Below are 21721 nucleotides of genomic sequence, written 5' to 3'. Positions count from 1 at the left end.
ACCCCCCCCCCCCCTATTGGCAGAAACAAGAAATGGGGGTGTGTTTTTCAAAAAAGGGGGGGTCCTTACGGTGGGGCATTTCCTAAAGAAGTGACCTGTAAAAAAAAACTCATTTTCAACACCTCCTCGGGAAGAGATAGAATTTTATTAAAAATATTAAGGTTTTTTCTAAAAAGCCACAAAGAAAATTTTTTATTTTTTCTGAATATCGAAAATGTTGTAAAAAAATAAAGATAAAAAAAAAATTTCAAAAGGAAATAAATTATTTTATAATAGCCATAATTTAGTAGCAAATTTACTAGTGATTTTCAAGTTAGTAGTAAAATGTAACTCTTCTTTGATAACTACCATTAACCTCTGCTCAATAATATCTTACTCATATCAGATCTTGTGTTCAAGATATTAATTCGTTTCATAAGGTATCTTTTATATGGTGAGCTCATACAAAGTACATTGTGGTGATCATAAGCGTGGTGGTTGAGACGCAACCAAACCACGGATGCGGTGGGGGGAAGCGAGCGAAGGCAAGAAGAATATTCCTCAAGATCGACAACATCGATCCATGGACCGTGAGCCAATAATAGGTCCAGACGCGCGAGCTTTTTGTCTTCGCGAGTCAGTTAGTAGAACTTAGGGGGCGAGCGTGCCCCGGGGGGAGGGCGCGGATGGTTCCTTTTCTCACGATGATGAAACTCACTAATAACTGTACTCTTTAACGGGAAGTAGAATTCTGTACCTCGGTGCTCTTTAACAACTATCCTACTATCTTCGCAACAAAAAGGTTAACTGCTAGCTTTTTGAGGAGTAGTGGACATTCTTCGGCGTTGGAGAGAGAGGAATCCGGTTGGAACCGAGAATCTGGATAACTAATGATAATGATGATGAGAATGAGAATGAGAATGAGAATGAGAATACGATGCGAGATATTTATTGGAAACCGAGGGAAAGAGAGAGGGTTTTACAGAACTTTGAATGGCATTGACATTGACATTATTGGCGACGGCAACAAAGTTTGCCTGGCCGGCTGGTGGCTCAAATGTAGAAGCAAGAAGAAGAAAAGAAAACAGATGGCGAAAATTTTGATAGGATAACCAACAACCATCAGACGAGGAGGGGAGTTATTCCTCTCTCCTTCCTCCCTCAATCTGCAAAATATATGCACATCTACCTAGTCAATCCAGAAAAGAGTTGAGTTGAAGAGTCAGTCTGTTTTATCTACCTATCTACTCCATCAAATTCCCCCCTCTTGATCATCAGAGGGGGCGTCCATGGAATGAATGAACAAAGCAAGCCAATGGCTGTATACATACATTATCCATCATCAAGATGACAACTCATGGATATTTTGACTTTTATCTCCATCTCAACGAATTCAACAATGGAACGGCTCAATTTGAAAAAAAAAAAAAAAAAAAAAAAAAAAAAAAAATTCTCTTGCTCTGTATTACCATACCATACCAAATCCAAGGGGGTTATATCCACTTTCAAAAAAAAAAAAAAAAAAATTAAATAAAAATAAATAAAAACAAGAGGAAACAACATGGCTGTTAACTTACGAGGTACTGCTGGACGCAGAGCTTGCTTCCCTAAGTAGTTGATAATGATAAATATTAGAACTATCTATGTATGACCCGTCTGACCAAGAAGTGGCCGACATATCACGTTCGCAGCCACCAACCAACTCTACGGAGTACGCTGGAAGAATAATTAATAATAATAATGAGAACCTGGTGGACATGAAAGCATCTCCCAAATCACCCCTTTATCAACCAACCCAACCCGAGGGAAAAAGCTTCGGCTGGTGGAAAGCTTGTTTTGTGTGTGTTGGTTTTGGCTTTTTTGGATTAGCTAGTTTCTAAATATAGACAAAGTTTAATTAGCCCTTTTCTTTTTTATTATTTGGGTTTGTGTAAAGTATGTTATGTATGCCCTTACCTAGATACTCTGGCTAGCCCGCAGGGAGGAAGCAGAACAGGAATTGCTCTGGAAGACTAATTTTTTGATTGCTGGTGTGAAGGCGCTGACGGGTAAAAGAATATATGATATAGGTATGATATCAACGACTATCACTAACCTCTGTACATCGGAAGAATTTCTTCAGGCAATGGCTGCTGTGTTATCTTCCCCAGCCATGGCTTCCTAATATTTTTTATTTTTTATTTTTTCATGCGGCTAGAACTTCTTCTCCACAATAGACGGAAATCGACGGGATGCTGGTTTCCATGTGTTCTTTTCTTCTCTTTGACTTGTCCTCCTCCTCCTCTCCCCCCGGCCGTCTTTGCCATCATCCTTTAGCTGGCTTTGTCCCGCTAACTAGCCTGGGTTTGTATGTAGGAGTAACTAGTTGGAATTTGATAGTTTGGTGGGGAACCTTCCTTCATGCAAGTGCTTTCTGGAAAGAAGCCAACGCCAATGCCCCCTGTCCAATGCCCCATATCTACTCCGTACTGTGTATTCTCTGCATGACATTGTAGAATTATTCTTATAGGGGGCTACTGTACAGTAAACACGGAGAAGAGCTGAAGGGCTACGTACGTACATGTACAGTTCATACCATACTACTGCGTAGAGCTCACTCAAATCTTTCCCTGCCTGTTATTATTCCATGCAGCGATAAAAGGGGGTGAATATGTACTGTAATTCGTGGCGGAGCTCTCCTAGCCGCGTCAGAGCATCATCATCAGTCGGAGCTTCCCAGGGCGATAGAAAGGAGCTAATTAGGAGGCCTATCCTATCATACCTCCTAGTTAAACCGTACGCATGTTACGGGATGTATGTCTTCTCTAGACGATTTCTACCCAGAACGAATTGGATTGGGGAACTTTCAACCTTCCTGTTACATGTGCTAAGGACGAGCTGTGATCAAACTCAGGCAACAGTTGTTTTTTTCTTCTTTTTCTTTTTCTTAAAAAAAAAAAAAAAAAAAAAAAAAAAAAAAAAAAAAGGGTTTAGAGTTTTCGATACAATAACCCCTGAGGACATCATGAAATGGAGCCAAAAGGTTAAAAAGAATTTTTGTATGTATTTTAAGCATCTTACTATGTAAACGCCTCCACTCACCGCCCAGAAGCCACAATCAATGCACGAGACCCTCATGAAGCCATAACAAGGAGCAAATATATACTCCGTATGTAAATAGCACAGCGTGCGGATGAGAGAGACTCATCATATGATGCATAGGTCGCAACGCCCAAACCCAAACCCAAAAACCCCACGCTCTCAACTCACTCATGGCCCAATGGCTGGCTCCAACACAACCAGTAACTAAGCTAGAACGCCACAGGCAGCAAAGAGGGAGACAAGTACTCCGTACAGATTATCGCACGTTCGTTCTCTTGTAATAATTTATTATTTACTTGCCGTAGCCTAAGTGGAAGAAGGGAGGATTCTAAAATTATCCCATTGTGCATATGATGTCTCTCTTATCATAAACTTTTCAGACGATACTCCGTACAGAAGACTCGTTATGTACGCATAGTAAGTAGTAAGTTAGTGGTTTAGCTAGTTGAAGAATATGCTGGCCCTTGCGTTGAATCATCATGGTTCTGTGGAGTCTAAGTTAGCCACGCTCATCCCCCCACACTCATACACTCTGAGTGTTGTCCCAACCCGCCCATTTCTTCCTCGAGAAGTGCTTTCCCCATGAATATGCAGATATACGGATTGGTGATTGGGCGTGTATAAGCTTTGCTGTAGGGGGAATCCACCCACAGCGGGTAGGAGTTGGAGTTAGTTACTCAGGGGCGTTTCATCAGCCTCTGCCACGTAGGAAATAGGCATCAAAGCTCCACGGGTTTGTTCTGGGGACGTGAATGAAGAGACAAGGGGTAAGGGGGTAAGGGGCAAGCCGAACTCCCTTGGAACTAGTGGCTTGAAGGTTTGAGCCGTGATGTTTTTGAGCAAAGCCAGGGGGCAGTACATATGACATATGATTCTCCCTAGTATGGTGTAGGATAGCTCGGATGATTTCTCCAGGAAGATTGGCGGTAAAGGAGGCAGAAGGATTGTTGTTGGACGCAGCGCCACAGGGGGGAATATCATGCTGAGATCAACATGAACTATATTTAGATAAGCTATGTGTCCAGCCAAGGTGGTTGCTGGCGATCATCTTCAAGCGCCCGACGGGGCTTTGTCTTATACTCCTCACCGCTGGATGGGGAGCGTGGTGGAAGAACAAATCATTCACTAATATGACTGGAGGTGGCAGGCAATTGATAGGAGCCCAGAGGAGAAAAGGGGTAATTAAAGGATCTCGCAGCACACCAAAGCCGTCCTTTGCTAGCTTTCCCCTCGGATAAGGAAAAACCGGTATAGGATTTCTGCCGATGACGGACATGCATGTAAACCAGTCAGTCTAATCGTCCGTGATGATGCAGTCCGATCCCCGTAGGATCTTCTGAGACACATAGAGCGGCTCATGCACGCGCAGCACAGCCAAGGAGCTTAACCACCCGAGTACAGCTCTACATCGGATAGGATAGCTTCACTTAGCTTAGTTGCTGCTGGGTCGCAGAATAGAAATTTCGGCTTGGGCATCTCTCAAGGACTTTTGTCTATGGCTCCTTGAGCTAGGAGGAAACACAATAATGGTGGGTCTAATGGGAGTGATTGACGAGAACTAATAATTACCGAGCATATTAGCAATAACTCCAGCTATCTCTGAAGGGATGGTTGAGATACGGTATTTCTCCGGCAACAACTGATAGAGATATAAATAGAAACTGAAACTGAAACTGAAACAAAAGCATTGAAGGATTGGAACTGGACCGTCAGGGCCTTCAGTGAGGATCTTCTTCGTGGACGAATCAGGCGGAAGGGAAAGCTTAAAAGCAAGTAGCGTGCAGTGTGTAGCGATTTTCATATTCATGCCAGTCCGGATAAGGTTTTTCCATGTAGGAAACTTGCACATGCGAGAACAGGAGGATTTACCGCCTTTGAATCTCTATTTTCACTGTTTCTAGGTTCGGGATATTCACGCGAAATATTCCATAGCGGAAGCGTAGGTAAGGAAGGAGAAAGAATGATGCCGAAGAGACTTCCAGAATCCCGATACTGATACATGAACCCCATGATCCCCACCACCAACCCTTTGAACGAGGTTTCCTGGCATCATTGGCATCATCCGCCATTCTTTCAAGCGCGGAGAGGCACAGAATACCCCAGAAAATGGGGGAAAGAACACACCCAAAGCTATCCGAGGTGGTAGGCTTATGTGCTGGCTGAGATCCAAAAATTTTGTATTGGTGAGCCAGCTGACGGAGATAGGAATAAGAAACAGACTACTCTTATCTCACTCGGTAGTTCCCAAGAAATGGTCACCCTCCCTTCCGCGTATCAAATGCTCCGTGAGACATGGCCGCTCTCAGCTTAATGCGCCAATATATGGCAACAGTAGGCAGAACCATCCCTGCCCACAGTCAGTAAGACTGGGGAAAGCTGAAGTATTCGTCGGTTTCCTCGGCTTTTGCCGACGACAGAGCCGGCGTGCGGAACGCGCGAGCCCCCTGGCTGAGACGGGAGCTACGCAGCCCAGGTTCCATGTCAGTGTCTCACTATAGAAGTTTTGCAGCACCGTTTGAGCCCCACGAGGTCCCGAGGGTATTGGTTCTTTTCCAGTAAAAGTCTGCTGAAGAGACAGAAATAGAAAATGGAACGTAAGCCAATCAGGGCTTGAACAGAACCTACAACTCTCAGACAAACTCCGCTCGCAGCGCATCTCGTTATCGCATTCTAATTTGTGGACTCACCACAACGGGTATCACAGAAAATAAGCCAAAAAGAAAGAAAAAGAAAAAGAAAAAGAAAAAGAAAAAGGTCATAAAACAACAATAAGATTTACAGATATTAAAGCACGGAGTGAAGAAATAGAGAAAGGAAAGAGGATAAAATCCCCCATTGTGTCAGAATAATACTACCCCATGTTGTTTGTGTGGTGAGTGCCGGCAGCTTGGGCGAAAGAGCAAAGAAGAGCCGCTAAATTGGCGCCTGGGCATGTTTCTATTCATAGCACCAGATCCCAAACCAACCCACCCCACCAGCGTGGGCGACATGAGCGCGTGCATGGAAGATGCATCAGGGCACAGTAGCGCTAGAGCTCGAATCGGTGATGACGGAATTGATTGATTGCTCGATTTATGGTAGTTAAGGCAAGGTTGAGATGGTCTGCTGTGACGTGGCAGAAGCAGGAAACAAACTGCTGCAGGTTTAGCTACCTTGTCTTGTCAATCAGGGCCTTCGATCTGGCGGAATCGAACTTTGTCCCAAGTTAAAACGACTCGAAGCGTGATTTCCCTGTTCAATCTCTAGTGTCATGAAGTGAATGCAGACGGATAGGTGAGAGAGATGGCGTTATACGAGATCGGGCGAGATCTGAAGGAAGGCCGGTGAGCTCAGCTTCATTTTACTTTGGGCTAGGCCGGCCTGCGAGTATATTTTGTTTCCAAATCTGTCAAATTGCGGGGTTACATTTCTAACATCTTCCCAAGAGGCACTAGGGCGGGTTTACAATCACTTGTATGTACTGTACAGTACATGTACAACATGAGCAATATGTGATTGCGCCAAGTGAGAGTGCGGTATCAAGGAACCTCTTATTAACCCGGGTTACAGTCGTTGACATAATTGGGCTCTTACCAGTCCAGAGGAGATACCTATCTTCCTCAATGTATGACCCCTTGTCGTCTCTAGCCCTTAATGAGTCAGAGCCATCCATACCTAGTCTTTATTTCCTTAGAACCACGCTCTAAGGTTGGAGATTGTCTGCTGGTTTTCTCCGCAGCTTACATACCGGCTTGGTTGAACTCAAAGGGCTGACGATGTGATAATAGCTGCTTCAGTTTTTGTTCTTGTTCTTTTGGCGATCAAGGCTTGATAGCCCGTCTTCTGGAAAAATCTATTCCAAACGTGTTAAACCTGGCATATGCAAACGTCATGGAAATAATTGAACCTGCCCGGCTCGATTATTGCTCGTCCTGGCGACCTGCATTTTGAATCTTTGCCACTACTCGATTTCTGCGCTGGTCTAGAAGCAAAGGAGATTCGCGAACACTCTCCCTTTCCTTCTCGAAATCAAGCACAGTACAATTGTACGCGGACACTACGTCGGACAGTTTCCGATTCAAATCAGTGACCTTCCATGACCTTCATTAAATTTCCATGGATGAATGATGCGCAAAATCAAACCATTCATATCTTCCACCTTTTTCTCTTTTGACAGCGCGATGAAATTGATTATCCCATACCGTTGTATGGGAAGCGCCTTTTCCTTACTACTCTTGTGAAATGTCCCCTTTTTTTTCCCTTGCATGACGGGGAATCAAATCTCCTGCTCTCACATTTTTATCAGCGAAATATACCAAATATATGATATTATTACAATACGCTCCAAATCCCTTACCTGAAAGTTATGCCAAAGTATCGCCTCCTACCTCCCCTATGCAGGCAGGAGCTACAACAGCTCGTTTTTCTAGCATGGATGGAATTCATCACCTCTAACTGCTATATGTTAAGCCGGAAGGCTCATAGATATTAGGCGCTAAAATAGCACAATTCTATATTTTCACACCCGTGATATTTGTGAGCTTTCCTGCTCCTCCTTCTCTCCAGATAACTCCCTATATACCCACGTCTCCTTAGCGAGCTCTGTACATTAATAGAAGTACATTCTCATCCGCTGCGGAATGATGTTACGTAAAGGATAAATGACAAATCCATGAAATGGAGGTGGTTTTATCTCCTGGATATAAAGTGCTTTCCCCCTCCCTTCATTTCCTCCTTCAGCAAATGAAGTATACCGATGAGGACGATGAGGACGATGACTATCCAGCTATTAGCACGAAATTATTGGTGCCTCTTATCGCCAAACAGGTCACTGCGGTCCGCGATGCCTATTCAGTCTCTCGTGTGTGTTAAGGCTGTAAAGGGGACAAAATGGACAATCATCGATGGCGGATTCAATGGACTGGGTTTGGAGTGTGTGTGAGTACCCAGTCAAAGGCAGTCCGTTGTTTGGCTACAGCATGCATGCCATGCAGCCTCTTGGGATAAGACTGAGTATCCGGGCAGGCTGGTCTGCTCTGCAGGGAATGGATGCATTTGATTCTCCATTACCATAACGAGCGGTTATGCCTGTGTTTGAATGATACTGATGTTTCGGAACGAACGACCACTTCCGTACGATCTTCTCTGTAAGTGCGACCCTACTCTCACAATATCACACTGCCTAACATAGCATTTATACTGTTCATAACCAATTTAGCTAGCTGAATATATAACTATTCCAAATCTACAAACTTAGGAAATTGAAAAATAATTTTTAGAAGCTGAAATTGAAATAAGAATTTCATGGCTTACCGTCTATCGTGTCTAGCCATTCAGGGGGCTAATTAATGAATCAAGTAAACGAAATATACCCTCTTGAAGGAGAAATGTTTTGTAAATCTTTAATTGGTTACAACTTACTATCGCCGCTATTCGCAATCTCAATGACCAACTTGCCAAACTGGGTGCCATTCTTCATGTCATCGAATAATCCATCAATGGCCTTGATATTATCGATCCCCTGCACTACACGGGAAATAATAGGCTTTATCTTGTGCTCGTTGACGAAACGGACCATGTCACTGAACTCTTTCCGGGAGCCCATGGTTGAGCCTTTGACATCGATGTTCTTAAGGAAGGTGGGCGTGGTGAAGGGCATTTTGGGTGATACTGTCATTCCGTATACGGAGAGGATGCCGCCGGCCTGTGATGGGTGGATTAGCGAACTTGCCAGACAAATAGTGTATTGAACAGACAGACGGCGCTCCAGGGGATCAAGATATCTATTCAAATACAAAAATAACATCCAGTCACGTACCTTGAGCAACTTCACCCCTTTCTCAATCGAATCCCCTCCAGCCCCATCAATAATCGCATCATAATTCCTCTTCCCAGCAGGCAACAATTTCAACGCCTTCTTCTCCCACTCCCGCTCCTTATAATTCACGCCCCCCTTCGCCCCCAGCCCAACAGCCAGCCTCAACTTCTCTTCACTCGAGCTTGTCACAACCACATGCACACCTCTCGCCACAGCAAACCTCAGCGCCATCAGCGCAACCCCGCCCCCAATCCCCGTAATCAGGATCGCAGCGCCCTGACTCGAATTCTTCGCCCCGGCTTTGGTCACCAGGGCCCGCCACGCCGTCAGACCCGTCAGCGGCAGCGCCGCCGCCTCCACATCCGTCAGGTGCGCAGGCGCCTCTTCAACCTCGCCCACGTCAATGGTGACATATTCCTGCAGGGTGCCCCTGCTGTTAAGTTTCGTGCCGCCCATGATCGCGTAGCCGGTGGGGGACTCGGGGCCTTCCTCGGAATCCAGCCACCCGGTCCCCGGGTTCAGGATCACGCGCTTTTGGAGCCATGCGTGTGGCTCCTTTACGGCTGGGCCTGCGGAGACGACGGTGCCGACGCCGTCGGCTAGGAGGGGAACGCCGGCTGTTACGCCTGGGTATAGGTGTTGGCGGATGAAGAGGTCTCGGTGGTTAAGGGCCGCGGCGGTCAGCTTTATGAGGAGCTCGCTGCCTTGTGGAGTTGGGATGGGGACTTTGTTGAGTGAGAGGGGGTAGTAAACTTGGCCCGGCTTGCCGGGCTTGCCGTCGATGAAGTCAATGGTGACCGCTTGCATGGTTGGTTTTAAGGTCAATTGGCCGTTTTTGAGGGGGGTTGAGATTTGGATGGAATGATAGTCCTTCTTCTCGATATAGCAATCAATTATATCCAATGGGGCTATTATCTACTTGGGACGAAAGAGGATTTTAAATTCCCTTCCTCGTGATTCGAATTCCAATTGCCCTGGAAGAACTGGGTCAGTGACACAGCGGTATGGTATTGTAAATTAGGGTGGAGAATAGACGTATGTCTGTACAAATCAACCCTCAAGGCAAGATGTTATGTTGATACCTAATAATGATATTCATTATTCTTCAAGTTTGCTGGCGTTGGCCCCGATCAATGATCATGTATGTCTTGCCGACAGAATTGGGGGGGTATTTAAGATGTTTGTTTACCCGAGAGTTTAACCGGGCATTCCTGCTCCCTCGGCAATGACACAATGCAGGGGGAATCCAACTGCATATTTTCCCCAATTGTTCAACATCGATCGATTTGGAATTCAATGGTTGAAGAGTTGGAGGAGGTGCGGTTTCATTCGCATGCGCAAATCGCCCTCCTTTCAGTTTTACATGGGTTCATCCCAAAGGCTTACGTTGGTGGATTTACTTTTCCCGGTGACTTTTGTTTGCTAGTTCGGCATCAACTTTTCTCTCGAACTCAAATGCAGTTTAAACTCAGCCTTATTGAAACTGTTGTTGGGATCCAAAAGATTTAGTGATTTTTGATGAGTGCTGCTGATTTCAGTAATAGCATCATGCATCCCTTCATCTTAACATTGGCTTGGAGTAAAAGCTCCCTGTGACGATTTACTACTGTACACTTTTGTGACAACCAGATCATGTCTCAACAGGTCTCTGTAGTGATTGGTTGTCATTTAACTACCTCTATCCTTTGTATACATAAATATATCAATTTCGCACAAAAAAAACATACAATTTCCACAGCCCAGACCCGCTCAGAAATTTTAAAACACCAGCTTCGCCGCATTGGCAGTCAGCCCCAGCAGCACAAACGACGACGAAAGAAAGACCAGGAACCGCGTTGTGATATTGTTCTTCGACACCTGCACCAAACTATGAATAACCCGTAGCCCGACATAAGACCACGCCAGGGCGACGTCCATCTTGCTCCCCTTGCGCTCATGCATGAACGCAATCGCCAGGGTGACGGCGTAGAACTGCGTCGGCTGCTCCATGAGGTGGTTGTAGTTGTCCGCGACCCAGCGGACGGAGGGCGGAAATTTGGCGGAGAATTGCTCCTTGGGCGCGTTCGGGTCCATGGCGATTTTGTATTTGGCGATGGCTGGGATGCGTTTGGCGTACATCCAGCCTTCCATGACGAAGGTCCAGAGATTGAGGGCGATGACGGGGCCGAGGACGCCGGGTTCCTTGATCGCGGACATTTTGATTGGTGTTTTCTTTTCTTTTCTTTTCTTTTTAGTGTGTCTTTTTTGTAGGGGTTGGGAGGAGTATTCGAGTCTGCAGCGGTGGAAGAGGAACTGAGGGATACGGCGATTATGCAATTGAGTTTAATGGACTGAATATTTCACAGCAAAGTGTCTTGATGAAGCTGCAGTATGTATCACAAGATTGCGGAATTGGAAGACTGGGGTAAGTGAACAGTATATGAGGATGGTGGTTGCAGCGACCAAAAATCCTCGGGCTGTCATCTAAATATCAAATACGAAGTTAGAGTAACATGTGAGGCAGGTATTTGAGGCCGGCGGCTTTCAACTCCGCCTTTTATCCCCGGGCTGCGGTGCATCGATGCTGCCGATTTGCCGCCAACATAACATAACATCACATACGTAACATAGGAAGGTCGGGCAGATGGATTTGTCATCAGCAAATGCTGCGAGTTGGAAGTCGAAAGTTTATTTTGACATGGGGATATTTTAGGCAAACGGGATGGCGATGGTTATTTTTGCTTTTTGTGCATGTTCTGCAGGAAGGTTCAATGTTGTCAACAAATGCCCTAGAAGGGTAACTAGTTCAGGCTAGGACAGGGGAAGCATTAAATATCTGTTATCTAAATACTCCAATATGCTCGCTCTGTCGCGGCTGGATCTCAGCGACATTGACGCCTGAACCGCCGGTTTAAATCATCATACCGCGTCATTTAACTCTTGCTAAAGATGAGAGGTGTTCTAGTTATCTGAGGATAAGGAGTGAAAGTTATATTTAGTGTCAGACATTCCCATAACTAACCCCTCTCGTACATACTTCCATTTTTCCCTCTGCGCAGTAGACACACTCGAGACCTAGGCAATGAATCCCAGTTGCCTCCTGCTATCGACATTTCACCCCCCGGACATGGTTAACATGTATGTGGGCACGAGGTACAGTGTGCGGTTTCCAACGCGTTGAGGGAGGGGGGAGCCCGTTTGCATCCAGAGAATGAAAATATTTTGATGTTTCCTGAGCACGTTCTTATGCGGTGACGCGGACCCGATACAGCTGTGGTGCCCTAAACTAAGATATACATTATCTGTCCACGTACGTCTAGCGGAAGCCCATCGCAAACGGAATTAGCAGGGAGACGAGGCAGTTGAATCTAGATGGTATAAAATGAAGCTGGGCTTCAGTTTCAGGTCCTTTATCTACTGTACCTCCCCTACTTTGCGTGCGTTATTCCGTTTTCTTTTTGCTGCTATCCACCGGGTTGAGTATATGGAGACGTATAATTTTTACTAGGGTGCAGATTTTAAGGAGAATCTGTTTGGCCTAGGGTGGAGGGATTAGTAGTTACGTGCAGAGCTCGTATACCTTGTTTAGAATGAAAACGGATAGGTGAGATGCTTATGTTGAGATAGGATGAAGTATTTAAGTAGGCAAGAGAATGGGCTTTGCTTTCCATTTCTTTATTATTTTCTTACAATTTTACCTGAACGCAGTCGGACTTCGAAAAGGGCCAGGTGGCTAGTGGTCTGGAGATAGCAAGATTACGAGAGGAAATCTGACAAAAAGACAAGGAGAGCAAAGCAGAGCAAGGGAAAAAAAAAAAAAAAACCTATTCTCGATACTGATACAGCCTCTTCATAGACTCGCTAGATCCATCTCTAGCACGAGAGTTACCATCACCGTTTCCACTAGGACTTTGATCCATCTGTCGACCCCGTCGTGGTTGTCCTCGTTGTCGCCGATGCCGAGCCATGTATTCAGCGACCAGTGCCTCATCGGCAAACTCACGCTGCAAGATACCATCTACGAAGGAGAGGTAGTTATCGTTTCTGCGATGTGTATTTTCGCCCGGGGTATTACGGGAAGGGCTAGTAGTGGCATTATCGAGGTTCAACATCGCGTCGTCGCTGTCTGGGATTTCGTCATCAGTGGTGGTTGTGATATCAGGGTTATCGTTATCAGAGAAGTCTGATGGGAGTGGGTTCATGGTTCGGCGGGGATCTTCATGTCGGCATCGACGACGGAGCCACCATGAGGATCACGATCATGAGCTTGTGGGTTTTGAATGCATTCGTCTCCCCGTATATGATTTCCTGAATTTGGGCGTCGAATGGGGGAGCATATCAAACAAGTGCAGGAACTCGAATCTGGAAGATCCTCTGTGAGCGAATCAAAGGAGAAGCGCTCCTGACTGCATCTCGCAGACAGGACCCAAGAAAAGTGTTCTTCTTGATGAGTTTCACATTCATCAGATTCAACTTCGGTGATAAACCAACTCGAATCGTTGTCCCGGGTGGGACTAGTAGTCGATGGATTAGAATGTCTAGATTGAGACGCCCTATCGGCTGGATTTGGACGACGTAGTGAAAACCGACCATACTGTCTTTCGTGTTCACGCTCGAAACGGAAGGGCATGGTGTGTTATTTTCAGCACGATGACAGACTAAATTCACAGTCGGAGGTTTTAGGGAGCAACGGCAGGCATTGTTGAACAATGAGGATGCATAAAGAAAAACAAATCAGAAAATTCATACAAGAAAGGGCGTAGATGGGAGCTATAAGCATATATAGCCCATTGAGACATTTGCCTTCAAGTAACAGCTAAACATAACAGTGTTTGCTTAATACCATGTAACTGTCTGCCGCCATTTTCTCGACACCGAGCCTGAGAAAGATTGGGAAACATGGAGCATAGTAGAATATTGAGAGTATATCGAAAGGAATATGTGTTGAGCATTGGCAAACATGCCAACAGATAGCTATGTTTTTTATACGGGATAGCTAGGGAGCTGCTCAGGAAACCAGGCAAACATGCTGCTGATTCGATGCAACATCACGAAGGTTTGCGATGATGATGTTTGACCATGTTTAGCGGGAGGCATTGAGGCTGTATCGTCCTTCTGGAGGGATAACTACCTATATCACCCGGGAGTCTGTGTCTATCTACAGTTAGAGTAGGCAAGGGGGATGGGTGCGTGGGACTGACTATAGAGTAATTGGGCCACGCAACAAAACTGTTTAACAACCTTGAGATGGTCTGACAGGCAGTTTGAAAAATAGCAGTCCTTCGCAGCTATACAGGTGGGGGTAGTCATCTAATTTTCAGTATACAGAGCCGGAGTACCTAGCAAAACATAGAAGAGGAGATGAATTTCTCCTGGAGGATGTTGATATTAGCCAGAAATATTTGGATGGCGGGTGCGTGGCAACACGGCATACCACGCACTACCCCTGATATCCTACTCCCAACAAGGTTCAAGAGACAATTTCGAAGCGAGATATTCAAATGCCTAGAATGGGCAGCCTTGGAGATGCTGTCCTTGGAATGGAGCAGAAAACCCGAAAAGGTTGCGAGTAATAAGAGGTATGGAAAAAAACATGCTCCCTCTCATTCTACGCCCGAAGCTCAAGGGCCTGGAATGTTGAATTCCTGAAAGCTGCAGTCCTTGGTGCTTGGAAATGCTGGCTCTTCTGTCCATGAACCAGCCGGATAGATTGCATTCGTCTCATTTCATTTCATTTCATTTCGTTTCTTTGGCACGACTTTCTCGAATGTTTTTCATGTTTGCAACTATGTAATGGGGATAGTTAGTAATCTGTGCTGTGCGGAAGGATTTTCCTGCTTATTTATTTCAAGTCAAAAGAGGAGGCATTATCCTGGTATATTCCTCATTTCGCCTGTTAGCATAAATCCTCTGCACAGTTGAAGTCAAGAGCGTTGCAATCCGTAAGCAGTAGTTAACTTTTAGCAACTCTGTAGTGGTAAGTTCGTCGACGTAGTATGTAAATATGGGGTTTAATAATAATGGTTGGGTTAAGTTATTTAACTAACGCTTCCTAGCCTTTAGAATTTTTACGCAGGGCAGAATTGGCGTGGCTGTAGTTAGGTTCGGCAATACTGCCACGCGCCGCCTGCGATTGGCCTGACCGGCCCTTTTTTTCTCCCTCTCCACCACCACCGCCTCACTCATCGCCCGAAACGAAGAACTTCCAACGTCCACTCTGCTCGATTTCCGCCCGCGTCCCAAACCACCCGTCTTCATCTCCAGCGCCTTGTACACACGAAGCTACGCCGCGTATTACCTCCAGCAAGCTCTTCTTCTTCTTACATCTTGAACCATCGTTTTTAACTTCTCTTTACCTTCCGTGCTCGTCGTCTGACAGCTTGCTTTATTTTTTTAATTTTTTCTTCGCCGGTAACTGCGACACACACACCTCTAAAATCCCAAATTTTCCATTGCTGTCTACACGTCTTCTGTAGACGTCTGTGGATAACCAATATCCCAGAGTTAGCTAGTACATCATGCCTTCACCTCTTCCATCGAGTTTTGCCTCTGCGGCAGCTGGTAACGCCCATGATTCTGGTTTAAGAAAAGACGGAATCGGCGGTGGGGAATGGTAAAACATTGCCCTTTTCATTGCTTTTTCCTTCTCTATTTGTTTGATCCCTAGCTGTTATTCTGGCACCTAGTTGTCCCTCTCTCTTTTACTCGAGGAGCTGGCATCATAGATTATCACCCATCGTGTCTACTAGTTTGTGTGTCTTGTCGTGGGGACAAGGGAGCTAATTTCATATATTTTTTCTTTTTTTTTTTTTCGTGCTAGGTCTCGCACCCGTATGAACGGAGCTACCCAAACCTTCCGCCGTCCGTCCCTTGCAACTAACAATTCTCACACCCGAGAGACCGCGCAAACCACGTCCTCTACCTCTACCCCTCCCGTTGCAGCCTATATTCCCCCCCACCTTAGTTCTAATTATCAGCCCAGCTCCCCGCGTAGCAACCCCAATGATAGCAGGTACTCCAAGGACCAACTTCTAAATCTCTACAAGAGTCAACAGGACCCGGGGAGCTGGGGGAAACATATATCCGATTATTTTATGGCCGACTGGAATCCCCGCGATGAAATCCCCACGTCCGTTAATGGTAGTTGGACTAAACGGGAGGACATGAATGACGGAACCACTGGTCCTGAGGTTTGCTGGGATCATAGCGGACAGGTTCAGCCCTTGGCATTGACTGAAATGAACGATGAAGAAAAAGATGTATGTTGTAACCCGGTGATCGAATGCCTGTACAAATGCTCACTAGAATTTTCTTTGCTAGTTATTTTCTGGCTCTGTCAACTCCCCGCTGAAACCCCCTCCTCAGAGCGGATCAAAGGATGCCTCCGGTGCCGTCAATATCGCCCGTAAGGGATCCGTGTCCCATTCCCAGTCCCATCTTGGATCCTTCAACACGTCATCTCCTGGATCTGCGCGAACTGTCCCGCGACGCCGTGGCACTGGAGATTCTTCTGGAAATCCCATGTCCCCCACGGGTACTTCTCGTTTCTTCCGGGACGATATAACTATATCAACCCCACCACCCTCGCTGCTTCGCCGAAAGACCGATTTCCGAGAAGCAGAAGCAAAATTAGACGAGAGGGATAAGGAAAACAGTGGTCGCGATGCTGACCTTGGTATAAGCTCTCCGTTTGGCACCTTGAAGCGTAGCACCACGGGCCCTATCGGCACAAGTTCAAATGCCTCAACTTCCCCATGGCCATCCTCATCCCACGGTTCAGCATTTTCGCCAATGGGCGCATTTGGCAACTTTTCCCTGGGGCCGATGAGCGGCAGTGCTGGAGCTAGTGACAAAAAGTCCGGCTTCGGTAGCCTGCGGGGGGAAAGTCGGTTCAAGGGTCTGTTGTCTAAGGATAGCTCAGAAGATATTGGATCGAGTATTAAAGAGAAATCGTCTTTATCTGCCCTGGATCGCCTCCCTGAAGTTGAGGATTCGAGTCCGCCACCACCACAACAGCAGCAACTACCGTGGGGAGAAGGCATAAAGACACGTCCGGCTCGCAGTGAGACTAACCCATTTGGTGATGAACCACGGAGCGGAAGTGCGGCGCTTGGTGGCCAGGACCTTGATGCTCCAGCGACTTCAACTTCTGCGCCAGGGATCGATCAGTTTGGCCTCTCCTTCGGAATGGCATCGAGTGGACCCACTTTCCGAGACATCGTAAACCAGCAAAGCCAACCAGCTCAGACTCCCAATCACCATGCCCACGAGCCAATGAGCCCAACCAATACGAACCCCTACCAAAGTCCACATGGCGAGAGGGCCGATACTGACGACATCGACACAGACGGTTCTGATATCCAACATGCCCATCTGCCAGGCCTGAGTGACATCCCTGAAGATCCTGGGATGAGTGGGTTTGGTTCTATCCGTCGAGGTGGGTCGACGGTAGACGCATCAGCGGGTGATCGTAGCCAAACCTCGAGCGTCGGTGCAGGCCGGGGTTTCCCAAATTTGACCGGTCTAGGTGGCATGTCATCACTCGGGTCTGCTGGCGGCTGGCCTACTAGCGCAGCTTCTGGTACTCCCACCCGGGAGCGAACTGGCTTTGGGTCCGGATTCGGCGATCCTATTTTTGGATCAATGGCAGATTTGCAGTCCCCTAGCCTGGCGACTCTTGGTGGAGGTGGCTTTTTTGGATCACATACTAGCCTTCCTAGTGCTAGTCGCACAAGTAAAATGGGATCTCTATTTCCTCCCGCAATGCAGGACCAAATGCGTGGTGAACAAGCACGCCCGGATTCCACTGGAATTGAAAGTTCGATGAGGCAGCAGGGTGATAACAGGAATGTTTCCAGTACCAGCCCCTTTGACACTGGCATTACGAGGAGAGACACTGACCAAGCTACTCGTTCTGGCGGTCTCTTCTCTCCCCTTGGTGGCATTGACCTTGGAAGAGAGGCCTTTTTATCCGGCGATAAACCAGGCCCGGGAAGTCAACCCATTTCGGTCCCATCTTCCCAGCCCCCTGCACCATCCACCACCGCACAAAGTTCAATTCCACCTTCCCAATCCTCTGCGGACGGCACTTCCCAGCCTGGTCAAAGCCATTCCAGTGCGAGTTCATCAAACACCCAGCTTCCAACATCGCAACAGCGACAAATGGTGATGCCAGATCGCATGCGCTGGATCTATCGCGACCCCCAAGGCAACACCCAAGGGCCGTGGTCTGGACTCGAGATGCACGATTGGTTCAAAGCAGGTTTCTTTACCGCAGAACTTCAAGTGAAGAAGTTAGAGGATGCGGAGTATGAACCACTTGCTCAACTTGTTCGGCGTATAGGCAACTCTCGAGAGCCTTTCCTTGTACCCCAGATCGGAGTTGCTCACGGCCCCCCTTCCAATCAAACTGGTCCTTGGGGTGCATCGGCATCTCAATCTGGTGTCGCGCAGCCTCCGTTCCCTACCAGCTTCCCCAGTTTTGGCACAACTCTTACCGCTGACCAGCAAAATGCGCTGGAAAGGAGAAAGCAGGAGGAACAGTATTTGATGGCAAGGCAGAAAGAACATCTTGCCCAGCAACAAGTCCTTATGAAGCAGATGGCCATGCAGAATACTCCTCATACTACCATGCATCCCCAGCTACAACACCACTCCAGCGCCCACAGCCTCCACAGCCAGCCAAGTTTTGGCAGCATCACCTCACCAGGAGGGTACCAGCCATCTCCTATCCAAGGGCCCATCCAACCACCTCAAGCCGTCCCTGGTTATTTCGAACCCGCTATGCGACAACCGAACATGCCCAACGTGCCGCCTCAGATGCTTCCACAGGATATGATGGCTGGCCAGGAAGAGCTCCCAAGTTTGGTTGATCGTTTGAACATCAATCGCCAGTCTCAGTTCCCCTTCAATACCGGCCCTTCTTTTGGAGCAAGGCAACAAGAAAATGTCGCGCAGTCTCAGCAAGTTGCAACCATGCTCCAAGATAGAGCTCGTTTACAGCAGGAACAAGAGCAATTTGACAAAGCCAAGGGGGATTCTATGTTTGACCAACAAGCCCGCGATGAACGTTTGCGGCAGTTTCATGCGCTAAGACGGCAAACAGATGATGACATTGTTAGAAGGACTGAAGGGCTGCCGACACATCCCCCGACAATGCCAGCTGGAGACGAATTTGAGCGCCATGATGACATTTCCAAACCAGGAATGCAACAACCCCCGAAACAGGAACACACTCAGCAACGAGGGCAAGAACCCCTCTCTCTCTCTCAACAGGTACAAAAGGCAGCATCTGCTCAGCGACAGCGACAGCATCAGCAGCAACAGCAAACACAGACTCCAACCGTTCAAACGGAGTCCCCGTGGGCTAAAGTAGATAGCGGTATGCCTCAACCTTTCCCGCCACCACCATCACAGTCCCCCCTTCCGGCTCCTGCTGCACAACGCAATCGACAAAATGTTGCAGATACTCTAGCAGCAAGTTCCAGATCACAGAACCAGACGCCAATTGAGACCCCAACCACGTCAATCGCTCCGTGGGCAAAGGAAACCATCGAGGCACCAAGAGGACCTTCTTTGAAGGAAATCCAAGAAGCCGAAGCTCGCAAAGCCGCTAAACTGGAGGAGGCTGCAGCTGCTGCCAGACGTGCACTTGCAGAACAGGAACGTGCAAATCAACCCCCGGCTCCAGCTCCAGGGCTACCATCAACTGCGAACTGGGCGAGTAGTGGGTCTCCCGCCACACCTCCATCCGCCGCTGGTTCGGTATGGGCGAAGCAGCCTGGAGGCGGAAAACCACAACCTAGTGCAACCGTTTCTGCGCCCAAGAAGACGCTAGCCCAAATCCAGAAGGAGGAGGAGGCTCGCAAACAGCGTCTGACTGTAGTAAACAATCCTCAGGCTGCTGCTGCTGTAAGCTCACCAGTCGCTTCTGCGGGTAAGCGCTATGCCGATCTTGCAAGCAAGGTTGCATCACCAACAGCGCCCGCAGGAGCTTGGACAACAGTTGGAGCTGGTGGAAAGGCAAAACCTCCACCTACCGCACCGGCTGGGCTAAGAACCATTCCTGTGGCCCCCGCGGCGGCAGCAAAACCGAGACCAACCGTCCTCACAAGACCATCCACGCTGGGTTCGGCTCAGGTTACCAATACAAATAAGCCAGTTGAGGAGCTTATGAAATGGGCTAAGAATGCCTTGGGCAAGGGGCTGAATAGCTCTATCAATGGTACGTCTATATTTCCTGCCCTTTTCACACTAGAACCTTATTGTTCGCCGAAAATATATCCCATAAGCAGACTAACAGAAAATTCAAACTCTCCAGTCGACGATTTCGTCCAACAACTCCTTCTCCTCCCCCCTGAGACAGAAATTATCTCCGACTCAGTCTACGCTAACTCACAAACGCTCGACGGTCGCCGCTTCGCCGAAGAATTCGTCCGTCGCCGCAAACTGGCTGATAAGGGTGTCGTCGACCCCGCATCCCTGAATGCCGGCAGCAATGGGTTCGGCACCGTGCCAGACTCCAATGGCTCTGACGGCTGGAACGAAGTTGCGAAGAAGGGAAGCCAATCTGCTGCCCATCGCGAGGACACGAGTAATGCGCCGTTTAAGGTTGTGGCGGCGAAGAAGAAAGGGAAGCGGTAGATTTGGTTTGTGTCTTGTGTTTGCTACAGCGTTTTTACTTATTAAGATGTTTTACTTATTAAGATGTGAGCGGGTTTGTGTTGTGGTGTGAAATTGATAGGATAACGACAGGATACGATAGGATGGGGAACGTGTTGCCATGCATAAAGCAACTGGAAGGGAAGTTGCTTGGGCTTTGTTTGCAAGAGTCTTTTAGGGTAGCGGAGAGGGGAGGGGGGGAGGGGGGGAGGATGTGTGTTTGCGTGTGTTTGTTAGGTGCAGTGGTTCTTTCTGAGCGTTCCTCTTGCGTACTGTATCCGCATTATAGCCCTCTCCTCCCCTTGCAGCCTCATACTTAAGCTTCTCTATTTTTTTTTTTAAGCTTCTTAACTTTTGCGATAATTCTCATCGCCGGTCAGCTAGCGACAACTAATAAACCCGATACACTTCCCAGCTAGGTTGTTACGATCAAAACGGTTCCTTAAATGTATCTCCCTTTCTCCCCCTTTTCTTTTTCACAACACCACCCACTATCAGAGTACTCTAAACTCCCCTGTACCGTCTTCCTTACCTTTCGAGTTCCTTCGAAGTTTTGAAATGTCTTCACGCTACTATGTCTCTCTTTTGTAATCACTCTGTTCCCGTACACTTCTTTATCCAAACTATTCGCCTTGCTCATGTTCCTCCTCCCTTGCGCGGTAGGTAACACACGAGGGTTATCTGCAGCCACAAGCAACAACACCTCACGGCGTTGTGTGAGATAGTTCTTTTTCTTTTTTAACAGTTGCTGTTCCTATTACCTAAAGTTCCTTCTCTAGGCGCTCTCGCAATCGAATCCCTCGCGCGCTCTCCGGGGGATGTCGCTTTGTTTTGATTTTTAAGCAGAGTTACGAGGTATTGATGAATGCTTCTTGAGTATGATGGGTTTTTCTAACAGTGGTTTTTATTTAGCAGGTGTTCGTTACATCCATAAGAAACCAATGAGCTGTAAGGAATTAACGTTGCATGTATTAGAAAAATATTTTCAATCTCACAGTATAGAGGACTAACCAGCACATCTAGTAATGTTAGAAGCTGAAATTGACATAACAACATCTCTACCATTGCAATAATACCGTGCTCACCAAATGTCGGTAGGTATCACGCAATATCTCTCTTCCTACATACATCACTACAAGTTAGTATGCGCGCGAAACCTAAACTCGGCATGACGTCCGTCTTGAGACATTCATCCAGGTCCAGAAACCCGGCCAGATTTAAGGT

The 21721-nt window shown here is 47.2% G+C and overlaps 4 protein-coding genes across 4 annotated transcripts; 1 reads left to right on the top strand and 3 right to left on the bottom strand.

Annotated features, from left to right (window-relative positions):
* Window positions 1-7273: 7273 nt before the first annotated feature.
* On the bottom strand, window positions 7274-10222 carry BDCG_07609 (alcohol dehydrogenase). Its single transcript, XM_045423395.1, has 4 exons — window positions 9913-10222; window positions 8858-9831; window positions 7397-8743; window positions 7274-7324 (listed from the first exon to the last, which is right to left on the bottom strand). Exons 2-3 carry the CDS (start codon window positions 9662-9664, stop codon window positions 8450-8452), a joined length of 1101 nt encoding a protein of 366 aa, XP_045278803.1. The 5' UTR covers window positions 9665-9831; window positions 9913-10222; the 3' UTR covers window positions 7274-7324; window positions 7397-8449.
* A 20-nt stretch (window positions 10223-10242) lies between these two features.
* Window positions 10243-11637, bottom strand: BDCG_07608 (uncharacterized protein). Its single transcript, XM_045423394.1, has one exon. The coding sequence runs from the start codon at window positions 11051-11053 to the stop codon at window positions 10616-10618; it is 438 nt and encodes a 145-aa protein (XP_045278802.1). The 5' UTR covers window positions 11054-11637; the 3' UTR covers window positions 10243-10615.
* Window positions 11638-12484: 847 nt separating this feature from the next.
* On the bottom strand, window positions 12485-13253 carry BDCG_07607 (uncharacterized protein). The gene has a single exon (XM_045423393.1). It carries the CDS (start codon window positions 13036-13038, stop codon window positions 12661-12663), a length of 378 nt encoding a protein of 125 aa, XP_045278801.1. The 5' UTR covers window positions 13039-13253; the 3' UTR covers window positions 12485-12660.
* A 1649-nt stretch (window positions 13254-14902) lies between these two features.
* Window positions 14903-21664, top strand: BDCG_07606 (GYF domain-containing protein). The gene is made up of 4 exons (XM_045423392.1): window positions 14903-15449; window positions 15657-16095; window positions 16157-20060; window positions 20157-21664. Exons 1-4 carry the CDS (start codon window positions 15355-15357, stop codon window positions 20477-20479), a joined length of 4761 nt encoding a protein of 1586 aa, XP_045278800.1. The 5' UTR covers window positions 14903-15354; the 3' UTR covers window positions 20480-21664.
* The last annotated feature ends 57 nt before the right edge of the window (window positions 21665-21721 follow it).

This window comes from Blastomyces dermatitidis, assembly GCF_000003525.1.
Source record: "Blastomyces dermatitidis ER-3 genomic scaffold supercont1.9, whole genome shotgun sequence".
NCBI lineage: Eukaryota > Fungi > Ascomycota > Eurotiomycetes > Onygenales > Ajellomycetaceae > Blastomyces > Blastomyces dermatitidis.
The sequence above is the reverse complement of the archived record's forward strand: the minus strand, read 5'-3'. Positions and strand labels throughout refer to the sequence as shown.